We start from the raw sequence: 21,223 nt of genomic DNA, 5'->3' as shown, positions 1-21,223 counted from the left end.
TTGGGAGAGATTCACTGTCACCAACAAATTAACTTCTCCCATTTTATCTCACGAAATTTTCATATAGTTTATAAACAAGGATATTACAATCCCATTATAAAGTATCTTGTATAAAGGTCAATTTTTAGGTTATCAATATATCACTTTGTTATCTGAGTGTTCTCTTCTTGTCCCAAAAGCAGAGTATGGTGGGGTTTGTATTTGTGGAATCTAAGGAAGTACAAGATGGGTTTAAATGGAATATTGATCAATAAAATAAGTTTCTCTCCTTACCAACTGTAATACATAGTTTTCAATGTATATGAATGGCTGTAAAATCAGGTATTCAAAGAAGAACAATTCAGGGGAAAGGGAAGCATGACAGAATTGTACTTCTTTCTATCTTCACAACTACCTGCAGCTTAATGAGTTCTCTATGATGACCTAAGCAGCCTGAACATGAACAAAGGTTAGGCACAAATAAGCATATCAGAAGCACAATATCAGAAATCTTTTAACAAGGATGCAATAGTTTCCAACCCTTATTTTTAAGAATTCTTAGGATTTCCATAGTATAATTGTCATCAACTATTATTTCTCTTCATCCTTCCTCCAAAGCAATTAACTACTGATTCCCTCCAAATTTTTATGTTCCTTTCAACTGTTACTTTCTAATGTGAATTGATAGTGGGAGGAAAGAAAGAGAAATTCCTCCTTGTGAATGAATTAAATACCTCAGAACCCATTTCGCCTCGGGCTACTCTCCAAGCCACTGAACCCGAGATGCGGCCACCAAGCTCTCCAGGCTTAGGAGTTTTGGGAGAGATGAATTCCACAAGCTCCACAATTATCCTGTGCAGGAGCTCCCTTCTTCGGCTCTCTGAGAAGGAGAGCTGCCTCTGTGAGAAAAGAAAAGAAAACCAAAAAATCTGACACTCTTTCGGATTATGGTCTATTTGAAGCCAGAATCTAAGTAAGATTAAGGACAGCAACACAGGCTGTAATTTCAGTGGTCTAAGGAACTCCCAGAAGAGTTGCAGGTTGGTTTCTCTGCAACCTGGAGTGTTAAGAGAGTTGTGTCTAAGAAAAAAAAACTTATTAAAATCTGAAATTAAGACTAAGAAACTGGAGAGGATAAGGGAAAAAATGATAGTAGAAACATTTGCTTCAATTTCAAGATTATTTTTTTCTTAAAGAGAGACAGCAAAATCAAATGCCCTATAACTCAGTTAAATGATTCTCAACACCCTAGGAGTCCCTTAATCTGTCATTTTCATCTCTGCAACATATGATAATGCTAAACAATTTCAAAGTATAACAAGTCTAACCCGGAGATAATTCTACATTCTACTCTGTTCATTTAAATTAACTTAGTTTATTATTATAGATTATATTATATTATTATAGATCATTAGCTTATATTTCCTCAAAGAAAGCATTCTGAACTTACTTTTTCAACCAAATGTTGCTCTTACATTTTAATATACTACTTTACTCAAATTCTACTTTCTGATTTTCTTTTGCAATCTATTTTTGAACATACACTGAAGTCATTTCTATACTCTATAAATAAAACATGACTGACACCGTTTGCCTAATTTCCAAAGGCACACTTCTAAGACCCATCAATTTCTTGCTTCTGGAGCTAGGACTCCTGAAGGATATTGCAAATTTGTTCTATTACATACTGCAAGATGTGGCTGGTCTATTTGGTGATAAAAATGCAGAAGAAATTCTGTCAAGTGAAAAAGTGAGATTTATACAGAATATAAGATGGGTAAAGGCTCTAAACCACACACACGTGCGCGCGCGCGCGCACACACACACGAAGGGAGCTACATTAAACTTCCCTTTCTCAGGTTATATGAAAGATTGCAAGGGCACATGAAATGACTTCTTAGAACTTCTGACCAAATGGGAGAACAATTCAAAAAGGGCTATTTCCTCCCAGTAGCAGTCCAATTAAGGCTCTGAATAAAATCCCATGAGAATGTTTGGTGATGTTCAGACAAACTGGAAACCATGCCTGAAATAGGATGAACTTCAGAGAGGCAAAAGCTGATAAAGAATTCTCACAGAGAATAGAGAATTTGGAGTTGCTTATTACCCATTCACTTTGGTATTTGAAGAATATGTGTGTCTTCATGAGTGTGGGGACTCTGCTGCCAGATGCTAAGCATCAACAGTCTTCCAAAGTTGTGGCCCCAAACTTCATAACCCTGTAGCCAAACTAGAGATGGGCTTCTCTGTGCTTAGCCAGTGGCAGATGGCAGGGGGGTTCTGGTCCTACATTCTTCCTGTCCTGCCCAAGCCTACAGCCCTGTGAGCACAGCTTTAGAGAGCCAGACATCACCTCAGTGCCACAAGGCATTAGAGTAGGCCTTCGGTGAGGAGGTACCAGATACAGTAGCTACGTCTTACAGTGTGTAAGAGACCAAATTTGAAATATCCTTCAGGAGTCTTAGATCCAAACACACAAAACTGATGTGACTTCCGATGGGCATTCTGGACATAGGCAAAGGGTGTCAGTCCTTTTTAATGACAGAATATAGGAACGGCTCTTAGCATGTGCTCTCTCATATTTATATAGTTTGTACTCATGATCCAGGACTGCCCCTTATCACACCTCCACTCCATAGAGAATTGCCTATTTCCATACTCCTCTCTTCCTTCTCCAAACCCTCCAGGCTCTACAACACAATTTAGCACTTCATAATACATGGTCTTACATGGTTATGTCATTGTTTCATGGGTTAGCCTTGCCTCCTTCTAAGACCCTTGCAGGCAGAGATCACATCTCTATTTCTTCCCTCATTTCCACGGAGGAGGCTGAAATGCGAGTGAACACATATTTCTGCAGTGTCTGCAAATGCAGCACAGTTCTGGTGCGATACCATCGAGAGGTAACATTTTGGTGCTCTGGAAAGTCTACAGACATGGATGCCAATGTTGTCACGGGCAGTTCTTAGCTATGTAGCTCTCAGGCTACTTAGGAAGGCACTCAGCTTGAGCATCAGTTTACCCATCTGTAAAATGGGGATTACAATACCTGTCAAGTAATACTTAATTCAGAAAGTTGTGAGAAGTCAATGACAATCTATTCACTGATGAACGTTAGCAGTGACAAATGCTGCCAAATAAATGCCAATGAGAAAATACTATCCCATAATACCTGTCATGCTTCTGGATCCCCTTTGTTGTTCACACCTCCTACCTTAAAATCCCTCATGCCATTCATAAGGTGAAGATGGGAATGCCACAGATAAGAGGGAAAATATTAAGTCCAATAACCAATATTCAACATCTCTCCATTTCTGCTCCCTTTTCTTCCTTTGTTTAAAAGGTTAATTCTAAGGAGCCTACCAAACTGAAGGTCTCTATTGCTGCTGTGCTAACCTCACTGTTGTAAAACCTGGACAGTCTGCCAGTGCAATGCCAGGAAACTGAATCGCTTCCATTTGAATTCTTAGGAAGACTCTGAAGATCATCACCCGGCAAGACAAGGCACCAGACACTGAGGTCCTTTCTCAATTTGACATGCCAAGCATTCAAACTCTACTATAGAGAGTGCAACTCCAATGGGCTGGCCACGCTGTCTGAATGCTAAATGTACATTTGCCTAAAAGACTATTTTATGGAGAACTCACACAAGGCAGGCACTCACATGGAGGTCAGAAGTGGGACAAGGACATTCTCAAGGTCTCCTTGAAGTTCTGAATAAGTTTTGAGACAAAGGGCCACTCAGCATGAAGTGCCCATGTCAAAGAAGTTTTTGTGCTCTATAAGCAAAGCAGAATTGCAGCAGCTCAAAAGAAAGGCGAGATGTACAAAGTGAGAGCCATCTCCACTCCAGATGTTCATGTGGACCATTTGTGCCCGACCTGTGGTAGAGCCTCCTGAGCTCGTGCTGGTCTGATCAGCCACTGCTGAACACACTGTACTGTGACTCCAACATAGTGGTGTCCTTCTGGTCCTCTTTCACAAAACACAACAACCAACCAATCCTAAGGAGCCCCTCAATACCAAAAACTGTACTGCAATGTACTCAGATGAGCTGCATCTTATAAGAGTTCACATTAAACAAGACTCAAATATGTAGTATTTGAATTGGGCTTCAAACTTTTGTCAACATGGCTCTTCCCCCTGTGGAGACAGATCACTGTTCTTTAAGAGCCGTGGTTGAAGTTTCCCTTGCCCTGTGGCTAACCCCTTGATGAACCTCCTGCCAGTTAGGCCAATCCCCAAGCAATGGCCCCTCACCCGGCTTGGGGATGAAGCTCAGAGTCACAGCCTTTGAGGACCTCCCCCCCAAATGAGGTAAGAGAGTAACACCTCAATGAAACAATCTGAATGTCATTCTTTTTCACTACAAGAGACAAAGCAAAGGAGTTTAAAGTACCAAATGTCCTGTTTAAAAGGATTCCATTTTCCACCATGTGGAAAAGTTAAAAGTACAAACAGAAAAATATACATTTTCTTGCAAAGCAATCCTTCCATTTTATAGCCATGGTTAAAAGAAAATGACTTTGTTTTCAGTTCAAATCTCTTTACACAGATTTGTCTTTATAGAAATGTCTTTGTTTTTATAGAAATAGTAGGCAATTACATACCTGCTTATTAAGGCCATTAATTGTTTCTCTAAGTAATTCTTCTTTAATCTGAGTTCTCCTAGCGACCACTTCTTTATGTTTACAGGAATATCTCCAAGTGACATCAACAATCTCAAACAAAAGAGAGGATGTTTGCATTTATCATGCTTATGACCATCAAGATTTAGGTTCTGAATAAGCAGCGTATACAACAAGCTAATATTTAGCAAGCTTTTCAAAATTATTCTCTTTGAACGTTGAAAAATAATGCAAAGATTTTAATTTTCAAATTATACCCAGTATATTTCTAAGAGGGATTGGGAAATGAAACAAATTGTCAGAACTTGGCACAAAAAAATTTCATTTTTTTTTGGACCCCTGATTTAGTAAATCGCTTAATTTGTGAAGTAATTAAAATACCTTAATTTTTATATGTCTTAAGTAGGAAAAAAAAAATTTTCCCCTACCTCATCCTTGGAGAATGCTAGGATATAGGAGAGCTTCTTCCCCCATCCTACTTCATAAAGGAGGGGTTTATCACAAACATTTTCACAAGCATCACAGTGCAGCCACCGCTGCTGAGATAGAGAATATACTTCTGTCCAAACATGGTCTGCACAAGGAATAGAGGAGACAAAAATCTGTAGCCATTTAAAAATATCTATCTTTATACATATAAATTACATATGGACATGTGTGTGTAGCTATATTCACCCATGTGTATATACATATGTTATGTATAATGTAATGTAGGTATATTACACACACATATATTCACTTTTAAGAGATAGGATTTTGTGTGAAATGTGTTAAGGGAAATTCATTCCTTAATTTTTTTCTGTTTCACTGGAATATTTGAATATTCTTTGTAATAATAACTCATTAACCATACGCTCAAATTTAAGATGAATAAAAAAATCACTAAGCTGCAACAGAGATAGACAGGTAGGTAGCTGGATGGCTGCATAAGACATATGGTGCTAAGTGCTGGGGATGCACATACAAGTAAGCAAGACATTTCCAAAACAAACTAGTTTTAGGCAACATGCGTTTTTTTGAAAACACTCCTTTTGCTAAATATTAAAGCATGAAAAAGTTATTAGTATTTCTTTTCATCTGAAATAAGTCCGAGCTTTAGCTATAATGTCCTGGGAGGAGCGGGAGTTATGGAGGTGAGCCTGCCTCTACTCGCCTATCCTTCCTGACACCAATTGGCTTGGGATCGTCTGTGTGAAGAGTATACCTGATTCAAAAAAGCAAACGTCCTACTGGTGGGTAGAGAATAACGCATTGTAAATCAAGTAAATTTTGTTTCATTGCCTACACACACTGTCATAAACTTCAAACCATAAATGAGATTTTTATGTGAAAACATTAAAGGCCGGTTAAATCGGACAGAAGAGTCTCCAGAGGACGTGATTACCAGTTGAATCCCAGACATAGCGTGCCTCGAACCCCAAAGCTCTGCAGCACAGTGTGAAGCAGTTTGCCCATTCACCACATCGCCCACGTCTGGTCTCCAAGAGCTTCTCAGGATCATTATACCTGAAAAAACAAACCAAACTTTTATTGGCACTCTCTTTTATCAGATTTTCTAATCTAGGGATAGGAGTAATTTGGAAATGTCTGTAATATAAAAAACAAAACAGATATGCCCTGAATCTGTCCCTTTTGTCATTTCTTATGGTGCAATGATATTCTGTTACGTAGATACCACAATTTGATCACCCACTCCATAGTCTATGGGCAATCACTTGAATCCTAGTTCTTTCTTCCTACAAAGAGTACTGCTATAAATATTTTTGTACATGAGTCTTCTTTCTTGGATCTCTTTAGGGTATAGATGTAATAGTGGTCTCACTGGATCATATTCTAACAGCATGATTTTGCCTATGGATCCTTGAAGAGTTTAATATATTTATGATAAATTTATAATTTACACATTTATATAAATTATGAATTTATATATAATTTATAATAAATATTATAACATATTTTTGAACTCTCAGAGGAGGTTGTGTGTGTGTGTAAGACAGTGTCTACTCAGTTCTGTTCTTTTTGTCAAGAATGTTTGAAAGTCTTCTATTAAAGATAGATTTTTCCCACATAGGAGGTTTTTTAGAAGCTTTATTGACCCTCAGCATCATGGCTTCCTACCCTCCAACCAGAACAAAAAACCAAAAAACAACCTAAAAAAACCCCTCCAAGTGAAAGCACAACAACAGACATGAAGAGCCACTGCTGCTGGTTTGGGGGCTTGGCTTGAGACCTCTGCCCCACTCTGCCCCAGCTATGTGTCTGTCTTCTCTTCATCCCCACTCTGGAACTACATATCTCTCCCCAACCCCCACCTGTCTGTGCCCGTGTCCGACCTCCCTGCATTTTCTTCCTCTTGGTTCCTGCCAGGCCCCCATGTGGCTGGCCCCAGACCCTCCTACCCCAGTATTCTTCCTCCTGCTCATGCTTCTCTGTCTCTAGTTCCCATATGTCCTTGATCCATGTGCCACCCCCCTCCCTCCAGGAGCGTGTGGTCCCCTTCTAACTACCTTCCAGCCTTCCTTCTCCCTGTCCACAGGCAAATTCACTTTGCAGAAAAATGACCATGGTACAGTCCACTTAATTAAAGTGAGAACTGTCTGTAATAGATATCAAGTTGTTTGCCTTCTCAAGGAGAAGGGAGTGGGAGAAGGGAAGGAGAGAATTCAGAACTCAAAATTTTTTTAAATGATCATTAGAAATTTTTTTACATGTGATTGGGAAATATTTAACAAAAGAAATAAAAGTAATTAAAAAAAAGGAATTAGAACAAACAAGACAGACAGCTTAGGAACAACCATGTTAAATCTGCACATACAGCTATTCATAGTGGAGATTCAGTTTTGTATGAAGTCCATCTCTCTGGTTCTCTGTATACAATTTGCTGATATTTTGTCAGGTTCATAATAATAATAATAATACAGAAAATTTAAAGACAGAAAAAACAAATCTAGTGCTCTGGTGCCCTGGATGGCTTCCCAGATTTCTCCAAAGCACCCTGAGCAGCTTCTCCTGGGGTCAGCACTGCTCCTCCCTGAGCTGGGGCAGCAGGGCTGTGGCTCTTTTTAATGAATGAAAAATTAAACCCTCCCATAGATGAAAAGGGAGCTGCTTCTTCACAAGTTATTGAATGAAACATTTTTTTGTAATCAAGTTCTTTTTTCTTGCCTTTCAAAGGTGTACCTTCTGAACTGGCAAGAACTGCCTTGATTATTTATCGTACTCTACATTGTCTTTTATATATGCACACACACACACACACACACACACACACACACACTCTCTCTCTCTCTCTCTCTCTCTCTCTCTCTCTCTCGACACACACATGTATACATATACATATATTTGTGTGTGTGTGTCTGTGTCTGTGTCTGTGTGTGTGTGTCTGTGTCTGTGTGTGTATTCTTCCCAAGTTTAGGATTATCCTAAAACTGTTAAAGTTTTACGTTTTCATGTGCCCAACAAAGAAGCAACGTGAACATTTAAAAATGCTGCCATTCCAGGATCAATTATTCCTTAAAAATATTGACAATTATTATTACCAAGTGGTACAGTTCCAGCTCATTCACTTTTTACTTCACCAAGTAATAAATCTGATTATAATACACGCTCTTTTGCTTAAGGGACTTCTATTACTTTCCAGATAAAGTTCAAACTCCTCGGCCCAGCGGTCAAGGTCCTCCATGATGCAGTTCCACTCTCTCCTTCCAGACTTTTCTACCATTTCCATGTATTCAACAGTCAACCCAAACAGGACAATGCTGTTCCCCTTGCACACACCTGGCGTCCTCACGCCTTCCATGCACTCTTCCCACTTAAATACCCCCTCCTCCACAACCCACCCATATCCCCACCTTTCCACAACAAGATGCCTTGTTTTGTAATGAATGCACGGACTCTATCTGAATCATGTATTTCCCTGCATCCCTGTCTCTTCCTTCTGAGACTAAGCCCTTTTCAGTCAAAGGCTGTGAAGGGTCTAACAGCCTCTGGCTTTTTCTATACATGGTAGGGGATGAACAAGAGTGTGTTGTTATAAGAGTAATATAACTTCACCAATAAAACCTTTTTAACATTTAAAGAATTTCCATATAGAAAACCTGTTTGCTTCTAATAACGATCTAAGGGGGCTGGTAGTGAAAGTCAGAGTCTCAACGTCAAAGTCACAGCCAGCTCTTCAACAGCTTAGAGCAACAACTCAGGACATACCTCTTGGCCTTAAGTATGCATCTCTCTTAAGAGAAACTCCTGGCTTGGGGAGTCCCATGATACCATCCTGTCCTTACTGCTTCTGTCAAGTAAAATGCCTGGATCTTCTAATATAGATGAGGACGAGCCTCTGGCCACTGGCTGACACTGATGAGCCTTCTGTCATTTCTGATGACATGCTGACCAGTCCCAAGGCATCTTTGAAAGTAGCAAGCTCCTAGACTGGGCATTGAACAGCCCACAGGGGCACCCCCTACTCACCTGTGCTGATTACTGAACAAGAGACGGTTGTCAGACAACTCCAGGTCCCAGCTGACTCTGAATGACTAATGCTAAAACCTTGGGAATTTTAAACATTAACTAGGTAGGGGAGGCAGCTTGTCCTAGAAGAATACTATAACAAATTCTGTAAGTATTACCAGGCAAACATGTCTAGGAAAAAAGCAATTAGTGTGAAGAAAGCAAAGAAAAAAAGGCAGACCCAATACATGTCCTTAGATGTAAATTTAGCAGTAACAAATCAGTTTGGTGAGACAGTAGCTAAATTAACAATGCAAACTGATGTCTTTAAAGGAGAAAATACAAGTGAGGCAGAAGTGCCTGAACCCACTCCCAGTTTTAAACTATCAACAATGGTATTCTTTAGTATTTTTATATTATATTATTATTTAAATTAAAATTTCACAACTTTAAGTGCAACAGTTTTGAGCATTGTTCATGTTATCAGAAAGCTATTGTTTTTCCTTTACATATTTCATTCTAAAAGGATTACTGAAATAAATATTATACTAGTACCTCTAGAGATAATATTATTTTCAGATGGAACACAGCTCTGATTTTGTAATTACATACAATCAATGGGGAAAAAACAGAATCCAGCTAAGGAAAATTAACCTACAAACAATCTTTAAGGCTAAAGATAGAAAGGTGCTCTCAGTCACCCGGTGTGTCCATACCTGGGGAATCGATTACTGACGTGGCAGGAGCTACAGAAGTGCTCTTCTACTCGGCTCGCTCCCCACCTCTGCTCATCATCGTCAGGAGGGACCTTTCCTCTATTTATGGTCTCGCCGCCACACTTACTGCACGGAAGGTGATCCACCCACCGAAAAAATTTCTCTTTAAACCACTGCAACAGCTCCAGTAGAAGAAAATCCTCTTCATTTGTATTAGCACCTGAAAAGTTAAAACCGAACTAATGTATTAAGAAGGCTACCAAAAGTGGCAACTTCTGCAACATCTACAATCAACCAATCCGCACGTATTAAGTGCCTACCTACTATGTGCCAGACACGGTGCCAAGTGTTGTGCATAATTTGGTCTAAAGCAGAGGCCCGAATAACAGTAAAATCAGCAGCATCTGACATTTTATAGAACTTTAAACCGAGCAAAGCAATTCGTATCGGTATTTACAGACATTATCCCACTTGATCCTCCAAACATATTGTGAGGTGGATATTACAGCTTTTATAATTTCCATTTTAAACACAAAGAAACAGAGATTCAGACCAGTGAAGGGACGTCCCCATGGTTAGACAGCTAGTAAATGTCAGAGGCAGGATTCAAATCCATCTCCTGACCACATTGCGCTATTTTTTCTAAAAGCTGCCTGTTTATATTACGACTGTAAAAAGCCAGCAGAATAATCCAACAACAGAAGTAGTGAATATAGCTGCCATTACCTGCACCTTCCGATTACTTTGCACTCTGAGAAACAGTCACTCTTTTAACTTAAAATGCACTAATATGGTGTATGATATTCTACTGAGGTAACTCTCTATTCTAAGAATCACCTTAACCACGGAGGTGGGAATGGAGAGAAGTAAGGATCCCAAAGTGATTTTGTTTGCAGTGTTGCCTCTGAAAACGAATTCATGCTTATGAGTTTTAACAGCCCTTGAACAGCATGGTTTATTCGACATATTTGTGTGGAGACACGTGCATGTGAAAGCATAACGACTATTGTGATATGTATAAATATGACACATTACCTGCTTGTATGTTATCCTTCCGGGGGGACCATGGGCCCCTTTGGAAGTATGGTGAAGCCAATGGATACTTTTCCAGAATGCTTTTAAATGCATGGGATTACAAAGAAATCCAATTATATTTTAGTAGTTATCAAATATTTTTTTTAAAAACCAAGTTCATGAACCTCTCTATATGCATATACATGCATGTATATGTATGCATGTGTGTACATCTATACATATACATAGATACACACACACATATGCCTATAGACATATACATGCATACGTATTGTATACATAAAGCTTACATATTAATGTGTATAATGGGCAGTTAGGTGGCATCACAGTGGATAGCACGCAGGCCTGGAGTCAGAAAGACTCATCTTCATGAGTTCAAATCCGGCCTCAGACACTTACTATGTGACCTTGGGCAAGTCGCTTAACCTTGTTTGCCTCAGTTTCCTCATCTGTAAAATGAGCTGGAGAAAGAAATGACAAACCACTCCAGTTTCCTGTGCCAAAAGGGGTCATGGAGAGTCGGACACAAATGAAACAAATGAATGACTGAAGTAGTGGGAGTGGTCAAAGTAGCAAAGGACCACAGCTGTCTTCAAGGCCTGGGCCCAGATCACAAATTCTCAGCAGGAAGGAGATGAGAACGCCATTTCTCATTCTTACGGCACTAACTTGTGGGAAGGCACAAGAGTAAGAGATGTCTCTCCTGAGTTCGTGACCACCTAGAGTGCAGAGTAATACCAGAGGTAAACTAAACCAGGAGCTGAATGGAGACAGATTGGCTGTCAAGCAGGTGTGAGCCCACCTTCCATTCTGGGCCCTTCTCCTCCCTGCTATGGCCCAAACACAGAGAGACAGTCAGCCCATGCCCTCTCTACCAGATCTGTAAGTCATGAAGGGAACTGAGGTCCACCCTGGGGTGAAGGGGAGTTAAATAGCAGTGGTTACAGTGTGATTCAATCTGTTTTCATTCAACAGAACCCCACAATCATCTGTATTAAAAAACACACCTGAAAACAAAGGCCCGTGCAGAACCAAAATGGGAAATTGGAACAAAATTCACTACACATCAAGGGGACTCCAAAAAAGCAGGGTTGCAATCATGTTATTTATCAGACAAAGTAAAAATAAAAATATGTAACACCAATAGTTAAACAATCAGTCATTAAGCATTGATTGAGTGCCTACTATGGACCAGGAACTGGGCTAGGTAATGGGGATGCAAATTCAAAGAATGAAACAAACTTTTCCCTCATAACCTTAAAGGACAATTCACAGATAATGAACTAACATTAATATCAACGCTAAACATGCACACACCAGATGTTAGGATGAAGGCAAAATTAGCTAAGATAGTAACATAATAATAGCAGGTGACTTGAACGTTCTTCTCTTAGAGCTGGATGAATGTAACAGAAAGACAAGCAAAAGGGAAAACAAAGAATTGAACCATTGGAGAATTTAGAACTGAAAAGCCTATTATGTTTTCTGAATGGAACATTAAAAAAGATACACATTTCTCAGCGCCACAATGTTTATAAAAACAAACCATGCACTAAGGAATACAGAAATTACAGATGTAAAAAACAAATACTAAATATCCTTTACAGATAACACAATAAAAGTAGTAATCAATACACAGAGCACATTCAAAAGACGCAGACCTAAATAGAGACTTAATAATAACCTCCTGCCCAAAGAATAGGCCAAAAAACAAACAAAAGAAATAATTTATAAATCTGAAGAAGACAACAATGAGACAAAACACTAAAATTTTCTGGTGTTCAGTTAACATAATCCTCAGAAAAATTATATCCGTAAGAACATATTTCAGTAAAATAAAAAGGAAGTGCTAATAAATTAACTATGCACTGAAAAACAAGAAGTCCAACAAATTTTTTTTTAAAAATCCAAAAAGAGGAAATCCTGAAAATCAGACAAGTAAATTGGCAGATTCTAAAACTGACAAAATTAAAAGTTGATTCTTTAAAAAACTAAAAATTAGTCAATGTGGATAAAATGAGGAAAATCAGGTAGATAAGATCACAACAGAGAATAAAAAAATTATCAGAAATTGCTACAGTTACATGCTAGCAAAACCGAGAATTCAAATAACCTAGGATCAAGAAAGGAAATCAAAAAAGATGTAGAGAAACTACCTGAAAAATGAAACTCCAAGATTTTAAAAGAGTAAGTAATGTCTACACAAATTATTCTTAAAAATTGGGAATGAAAACACTCTACCAAACTCCTTTTATTAGACAAATATAGTACTAACACCTAAACCAGGGAACAATAAAACAACAGACCATTAATTAATGCCAATCAAAAAATAAAATCATATTCTGCCATGAACACTACAATTATTTGTCCATAGATGCAAGAATGCATTAGGAAAACAATGAACATAATAAGTCATGATAAAAACAAAACATCTAATACCACATGATTCTTTTGATAAAATACAATACTCAATTAAACTAAAAAAAAAATTTCAAAGCATGAGCTTAGAGGGACATTTAAAAATGTGATGAAAAGTATATAAAACCTAAATCTAGCAGGAAACACTAGAAATTTTCCCAATAAATACAGGAACAAAGCAAAGATTCTCTTTTCTCTGTTATTTGATATAATTCTATAGATGCAGGCAACAGCAGTAAGACAAATGAAAGAAACCAGAAGCACAGGAAAAGGGGAGACAAAACCCTATTTGCTGATGACATGATGGTTTAACTTAGAAAATCCTACAGAATTAGCAAAGCAATTGAAATGATTAACAGCTTCACTAAAATACTGGATGCAAAATAAACCCACAAAAAATCAATGACATTTCTAACACAGTTATAACTAAACATGGAAGAATAATAGAAAAGGAAAATCACATTTGAAGTGATTACAAATGTATAAACTATATAGAAGTCAATCTACCAAAGAATACTGAACACATGATGTCTATATGCAGTTACAAAATGCTCCTTAAAGAGATAAAGAACAGGATAAAGAAATGGAAGAATATTCAATACTTGTGACTGGGTCAATGACAATATTGTTTAAATTAATTTACAGATTTAGTGCCATATCAATAAAACCATCAAAGGAATACTTTACAGAGGTAATGAAAATTTTGTTTGGAAGAATAAAAAAAAAAATCTATAATACCCAGAGAAAAAGTAAAAAAAAAGTATGATACTATAAAGTAATAACCATCAAAATTACCTGGTACAGCTTAAAAAAAGGCCAGTGGCATAGTTGGACAAAGAAGAATCCTAATTAACTGAACTCAACAACCCAATACAATACATACAATGCAACCCTACAACACACAATAAACCCTAAAACATAAATTACTTGGGAAAGAACAATGTGCCAGGCATTGGGGCTGATGCTTCTATTCTCAACCTAATGATTTATTTATTTATATATACACACACATATTAGCCTCTGGAGTTTAAAGAATGTAACTATGATAATTTTACTTACGGCTCAAAGTAATTTCTGATCTACTCCCAGAGCTGTAAACAGTAGCCGTATATTAAACAGATCGTTAAGTTGTTAACATATCGACTCAGAAAGGATGATTAACTTTGACCACTGACTTGACTTACATAGGTACTACGTCTGTATGTATACAAACAGAGCTGTTTATATTACTATTGACCTTTTAAAATACATAAACAATTTGAGAGGGTTTAGACGGTGCGCAGAACGCACTATGTTAACTCTTCATAAGCCGTCTAATATTTTTACTTTGATACCCATACCCATGAATATAATGAATGAGAGTCAAAGTACTACCTTGATCCAGTTTTTTAGCTCTTTCGAACTTTTCTTGAGCTCTTCCTCGCAATTCTTGGACTGGAATACAAGTCAAAGCTTTCTTCTGAAGAGAAGGGTTTTCGTAAATCAGCACATCCTCAAATTTGGTCTGAAGCATTTTTAGGATGGCTGAATCAGAAGCCTGTGGAGGAAAAACAAAACAAAACCTCTTGATCTTAGCTTTTATCTAAATAATTTAAAAGTTATTTCCTAAGATCTACAAAATAAAATCTGTTCTATTTAAAGACGATGAATGGGCTCATTCCAAAGAGTAATGTTCAACCCAATGGGGCCACCTTATCATAACCTGGTGTTACATGCTGTAGGCCTACACCACAGGTACAAGCTAACAACCATGTTTTATATATTTATGATGATTCTGGAGACCTGATGAATCAGCAGTTGACCTGATTCATGTGTGTGACACAGCTCTATTATAACTAATCATAGATTCAACGGATTTAAGACACCAAATTCAAACATTTATCAGTATTTACAGGAGAACAGAACAAAGGCTTTCAGTGCATTGTTCAAGGCTGTTTTTTCATATTAAAATGAGTTTTTATGGTGGTTCCTTTTGCGGTAATTTTCCACTCAAACTCTCATTTATGGAATGGGGGAGGAGAGTTTTCCAAAAGTGCTTTCATTTTCAATTTTGTCTTTTTCAATTTGCAAACTACTTCACTGCTTGTGATTTTAATAGCATTTAAATAACAAGGTTTATTTCTTTATGCATGCATTGGCACAGCTCAGATAAGTGCAGACATAAAAATAAACTGCTGATTACATGGCTATTACAGCCGCTTTGGTAACCATGTACTAAGGCAACAGCTACAAGAAGCAGGAGTTAATTGTCTGGAGTAGTCAGAGATGCTTGCAGCAGAAAGACAATGCCAGAGGATGGGAAACGTAATGTTAGAGATCTAGGAGGTGTCTTCTTTTCTCATTAAGCGGAGGCCAACTCCGCATTCCTACAAGGAACATGGAGACATATTTAAGGCTCATCGGGAGAAAAGCACACATCTGGCACAGGCTGTCAAGTCAGTGGGATGAAATTGGCCTCCATGTAACAGAAGCTGCACCCACAAGTGCCTTTTGTCACCAAGAAGATACAGACCTCTCTCTCTCTCTAGCTTGAGCCCTGGTAGCCCTCGGCCAAACTGTTCAACGTGGCTCTCGTCCCTGCAGCACTAGGTTTTGCTTGTTATTTCAAAAAGAAGAGTTTTTACTTATTTGGATAAATTTAAATGCTACTTTTTGTCGATTAGCATCTTCTAAATTACCTTTGGGAACAAGGGAACAAGAAGGCAGAGAGATGTAAATCACACTTTCTCACATAACAATTCTTCTTATGTGAACACAGATGCATGAACATAGAGTCTAGCACAAAAGGAATCTGATTTTTATCACAGAAACTCAAACTGGGCTGAACTATTTTTATGACTCTTCTAACACCAAGAGCTCTAGAATAGTGATTACTTCTTTTAAAGAAAAAAAAATCTCCACACATGGCAGTAACTCATACACCACTCTGGTTGCTAAGAAAAACACATAAAAATTCACACATGTTCTGAAACTAACACTTGCCCAGCCACAGTATAAATTTAGACCAGCTGTTCCCTAATTATGTGTGTGTGTGTGTGTGTGTGTGTGTGTGTGTGTGTGCTCGCGCCTGCCTTTCTTAAGTCAACCATGCTTTAACACCATCTTTTTCACCCCAGAAGTAGTAACAAGCCTGGGGATAGAATCCCCCTCGTCTTCTCAAGCTCTGAGTCACTGACAGTTCGTCCTAATGGAAATGATCTGAAAGCCTCGACCAGTAGGTGCATGGGCTCTATTGAATATATGAGCAGAAAGGTCAACAGGAAACTAAAGACTGAATTCTGAATAGAGGGCCAGGAATTCCAAGTAGCAGATTACTGCAGGAAGGTAGACAAGTGAAGGAAATAACCGGAAGATTCTTGTACAAAAATTATCCCACTGTGCATCTTACATAGGCTATTTATGTAGAAGACCACAAAAAATACAGACATAATAAAATACGTAAAGTCAAAATTTTAAACAATGGCACAATCTGGGCAATACTCGATTACTCCCAGTTCGTTTTACAACCCCTTGTTTAGAAGGGTTGGTTCTTTTCTTTTTTGGAGCACAAGAATCAGTCAATCTGGAAGCACTGATTAAGCATCTCCTGGGTACTAGGCTATGCTAAGCACAGGGGACACAGAGGCAAAAAGAAATACTCCCTGACCTACAAAAGCTTACATTCTATCAGAGGAGACATAAATACACACACACACACACACACACACACACACACACACACACAAATATGAACTTGTAACCGTAAGTATGAGGTAGCTTTAGGGGAGGAGGCATTAGCAGTGGGCAGGATCGGGAAGGTGACACTCAAGCCTTGCTCAAAGTCAAAGGAAGGAAGCAGGAAGAGGAAGGCTCATTCCAGGCCCATTCCTGCCTCTGCTCCTGCTTTGGGTCAGAAGACATCTGTTATTCATAACTGGGAGAAGGATACATTCTGCTTCTTTTCTAATTTTTTCTGAATAGCAGGATCTTTAATATTAAGATCGCATTTCCACTTAGAACCTATTTGAGAAGATGGTGTAAGCTGTTGGTCTAAGCCTAATTTCTGCCAGACTGCTTTCTAGGTTTCCCAGCAGTTTTGGGTCAAATGAGGAATTCTTTCCCAATTAACTTGTGTTTTTAGATTTGTTGGACACCGAGTTCCACTATTTCCGATTCTTCTTCGTCTAGTGTGTTCCACTGACTGACCTCGCTATTTTTAACTAGCACCAGATGGTTGTGATGACTGCTGTTTTATAATATAATTTGAATTCTGGAAGTGCTATTCTCCATCCATTCCTCCTCTCTTCATCATTTCCCTAGATATTCTGATCTTTTATTTTTCCAAATGAATTTTTTTATTATTTTATCCAGTTCTATAAAGCATCCCCCTTTGATTGGTACAGCATTAAAAGTGTAAATTAACTCTGGCAGGAATGTCAGGGGCCAATCACGAGCACCAAATGCTCCTGCAGCAATTTAATATGTTCCTTCTGGCTTTAAGGAGCACTTTGTACTTGATTCTACACAAATCTTCTGTGTCCACGGGTAGGTCAGTCAATCTCCTGATACTTTGTGCATTTTGAAGTCATTTGGAGGGGAATTTCCCTTACACTGCCTCTTGGGATTTTTATTATCACATAGAAATGCTGCTGATTTTGAAGGGTTTTTGTTGTAGCCTAAATTTTCACAAGACCATTAACTGTTCATTAGTCATGAATTTTCCAAGTTTATCATTATATTATTGACAAATAGGGATGATTTTATATCTTCTTTACATACCTTTGCATCTCTAACTTATTTTTCCTATCTTATTGCTGTTGCCAGCATCTCCAGAACTATGTCTAACACCAGAACTATGTCTAAGAATGAGTATCCTTGCTTTACTCCCTTATTTACTGGAAAAGGCAGCTAGGTGGGACCATAGAGTGCACAGAGACTGGAACCTGGAAGGCTTAAATTCAAATCTTACCTAAGACTTATTAGTTGTGTGACCCTGGGCAAGTCACTTAACCCCTCAACTGCAAAATGGAGATAATAGGACCTACCTCTCAGGATGGTTGTGAGATCAAAATAAGATATTTGTAAAATGCTTAGTTAGCATAGTGCCTGGAATATGATGGGCACTTAATAAATGGTTGTTTTCTCCCTTCCTAGTGTACCCCCACTGCATATGATGCTCATTTCTGATTTTAGATGCTTTTTATGAAATTTTAAAAAAAGAACGCTCTATGACTATATTTGTAGGGATTTTGGCATAAGCCAGTGTTGCAATTTATCAAAGGCCTTTTCTTCATCTCCTGAGATAATAGTATGGTTTTGTTTTTTTTATATTCATTATGTTAGTTATTTTCCTAACGTCCTTGCTTTGCTGGTCATAATGAATGATTTCTTGGATAAATTGTTGTAGTCTGTTTGAAGAAATTTTATTTAAAATGTTTGGACCAATATTTATTAATGATATTGATCTACAGTTCTCCCGTACTATATTTTAGATACTTCTTGATTTGTCTCATAAAAAGGATTCTGGTAAGGTGTGAATAATTTCCTGTAGGATGGACACGACTTGTGCTTTAAAATTTGACAGATTTCTCCAGTGAATCCAACAGGAACAGGAGTTTTTTTTTCCTTTGGCAGTTCTTTACTGTGTGTGTGTGTGTGTGTGTGTGTGTGTGTGTGTGTGTGTGTGTGTGTGTGTGTGTGTGTGTGTGTGTGTGTGTGTGTGTATTTAAGATCTCTAATTGGCCTTTTAGTTTGGGTGTTTTATATTTTAACAGTATTTATTTCATTTGTGTTCTCAGTTTTGTTAACATGTAACTTGTGCGTAATAGGTTCTGACTCTGTTTTTTATTTTTTCTGGTTTTGTTTTGATTTCACCATGTTTTCTGCCTTCTTTTTAATCAGATTTGCTAAAGGTTTATCGATTTTTTTGGTTTCCGGTTTATCCATTTCTTCTTTAATTTTTAAATATCTCCTCTTCTGTTTTCAGTTTAGGTTTATTGTTTTATTTTTTAATGTGCACATTCAGTTAATTTTTGTTAATGTATGTTTGTAGGGATATTTGCTTTAGCAGCATCCCAGAAATTTTGATGTGTTGTTCCATCATTATTATTTTTTTCCACGATTTGTTCTTTGAGCAACTCCTTATTTAGGTTTTCATTGTTAAAGTCTCCATTTAAGTGTCTGTTTTTTGTTTGTGGTCCCTAAAGTGATTATCATTTTTATTGCATTATGGTCCAAAAAGATGCATTTACTATTTGTCTTTTTAAATGTTTGCAATACCTCTGTGCTAACTTAATACATGGCCAATTTTTATTCAAGTTCCAAGTGATTTTGAGAATTATCTATGTTCTTTAACAGTCCCATTAAGAAGATGCCATAAATCTTTAAGCTCTAGTTTCTACAGCAATTCTATGTCTGTTCTGTTTTATCTTTTCCCTTTTGTTTATCTTTCTGTTAGACTTATTCAAAACTGAGAAAAGGGCATTAATATCTGTCACTATTGTGTTACTGTCTATTATCTTCTTGTAATGCAGTTAATGCTTTGTTTATTCATTTAGATACTAGGGCATTTGGAGCATATAAGTTTAATATTGACGTTGGCTTGTTGTCTATGGTTATTTTCAGCATAATGTAGTTCCCCTGTTTATCCCTTTTAGGCTTCAAATGTTTGTTTTTGCTTTGTCTGTCAGCATGATTTCAACTCCTGCTTCTTTGGATTCACCTGATGCAAGGTCAATTTTTTTCCAATCCTTCATTTTTACTTTGTATATGTCTTTGATTTTTACTGTCTTTATTTATTTTATTTTTAATGTGTTTCTTGCAAGCAACAGATTGTGGGATCTTGTTTTCTTGTTTAATACATCATTCTTTTTCATTTTATTGAAATGTTTAATCCATTTACATTTACTGTTATTAAATTTAATTTTTATTTTCCTCCATTTGTCTCTAAACTTCCCGCCCCCCATTAGGATTCCTCCCCCCTTCTCTGTAAAAGTGGTACTATGTTTTCAGTTATTTTAAAGCAACTATACTCACACCATCTCTATGCCCCTCACCCATAGGGTCTTTACCCTTTCCTTAGTTTGGGAGTTTTGCTTATTTGTTCCTTTATATTTCTTGCTTTTCCTAGTTATTTAATTCTTCTCTTTTTTTCCCTTCTTGGTTAAGTAATCAACTAGACTTTCCCTTCTTGTCCCCCTTCAACTTGCTTTATTTGTTAATTTTTTTCAATTTAATTTTCCATCCCTTTTTCTAAAATGATTTCTTTCCCTCATTCTCTTCAATATTTTTCTTCCTTAGCTCTTCTATACCGCCATTCTTTGATTCACAGACCTTTGACTTATTAAGCACTTTTTCATTCTCTGTATTCTTCATGGAGTTAAGACTTTGGAGGTGCCTATTTAAGGTTTCCTCTTCCAAAGAGTTTGTTTTTATTTTGTAGGTCTTGTCCCCAGCTCCTTTTTTCTTTGTGCCTCACTCTCAGATATATCAATTCCTGCAGGTGAGAGAGAAGACATTCTTCCATGGTAGGAATTTTCCTATATCCCTGATTGCTGATCTTTGCCCTTCCTTCAGCCATCCCTCCCCACCAAATTTGCCTCAAAATCTCTTTCTGGATCCATGCTGTCCACTCTTCTGAAAGTTGGCTGCCCCTAGGAACTCTGCTCCTCCCAAGGCAGGACGAGTGGTTTCTCTAAGCACCCAATTCCTCCAAGTCCCCGTCTCCCTTATACAGAATATCTTCATTCTGCCCTAAGTGTATTCATCAGGGGTACTCCCATCAGTGGTACACCACTGAAATAAGATTTTGCTCATTCTTTTCTCCTTTGTCAATCCCCTCCTTTTCCTCTCTGATCATTTTCCTGAGGGGCTCTCTTCTTCCCTTTCTCCTTCATTCTTAGCCTTTGACTTAATTAGGATATATCACCTATTCCCCTCTATCTTCTTCATCCCCTACCCCTTTTTTTTTACACCCTCCCATTTTGTAAATTTCTATGTTATAATTTAGTCCTACCAAAAAAA

General features: G+C 37.7%; 1 protein-coding gene across 1 annotated transcript in view; it reads right to left on the bottom strand.

The window, feature by feature from the left end:
• NGLY1 (N-glycanase 1) overlaps positions 1 to 21,223 on the bottom strand; it is a 50,059-nt gene that overhangs the window by 6,699 nt on the left and 22,137 nt on the right. Inside the window, exons 4-9 of the mRNA XM_036761209.1 lie at positions 14,597 to 14,759; positions 9,770 to 9,989; positions 5,992 to 6,113; positions 5,036 to 5,181; positions 4,590 to 4,700; positions 714 to 878 (exon numbers count right to left, since the gene is read on the bottom strand). Coding sequence (XP_036617104.1) covers positions 714 to 878; positions 4,590 to 4,700; positions 5,036 to 5,181; positions 5,992 to 6,113; positions 9,770 to 9,989; positions 14,597 to 14,759 — 927 coding nt within the window. The remainder of the gene's footprint in view (positions 1 to 713; positions 879 to 4,589; positions 4,701 to 5,035; positions 5,182 to 5,991; positions 6,114 to 9,769; positions 9,990 to 14,596; positions 14,760 to 21,223) is intronic.

Source organism: Trichosurus vulpecula, chromosome 5 (genome assembly GCF_011100635.1).
Source record: "Trichosurus vulpecula isolate mTriVul1 chromosome 5, mTriVul1.pri, whole genome shotgun sequence".
In the NCBI taxonomy this organism is placed as follows: Eukaryota; Metazoa; Chordata; class Mammalia; order Diprotodontia; family Phalangeridae; genus Trichosurus; species Trichosurus vulpecula.
Note: the sequence above shows the minus strand (reverse complement) of the source record. Positions and strands in the feature narration are given on the sequence as shown.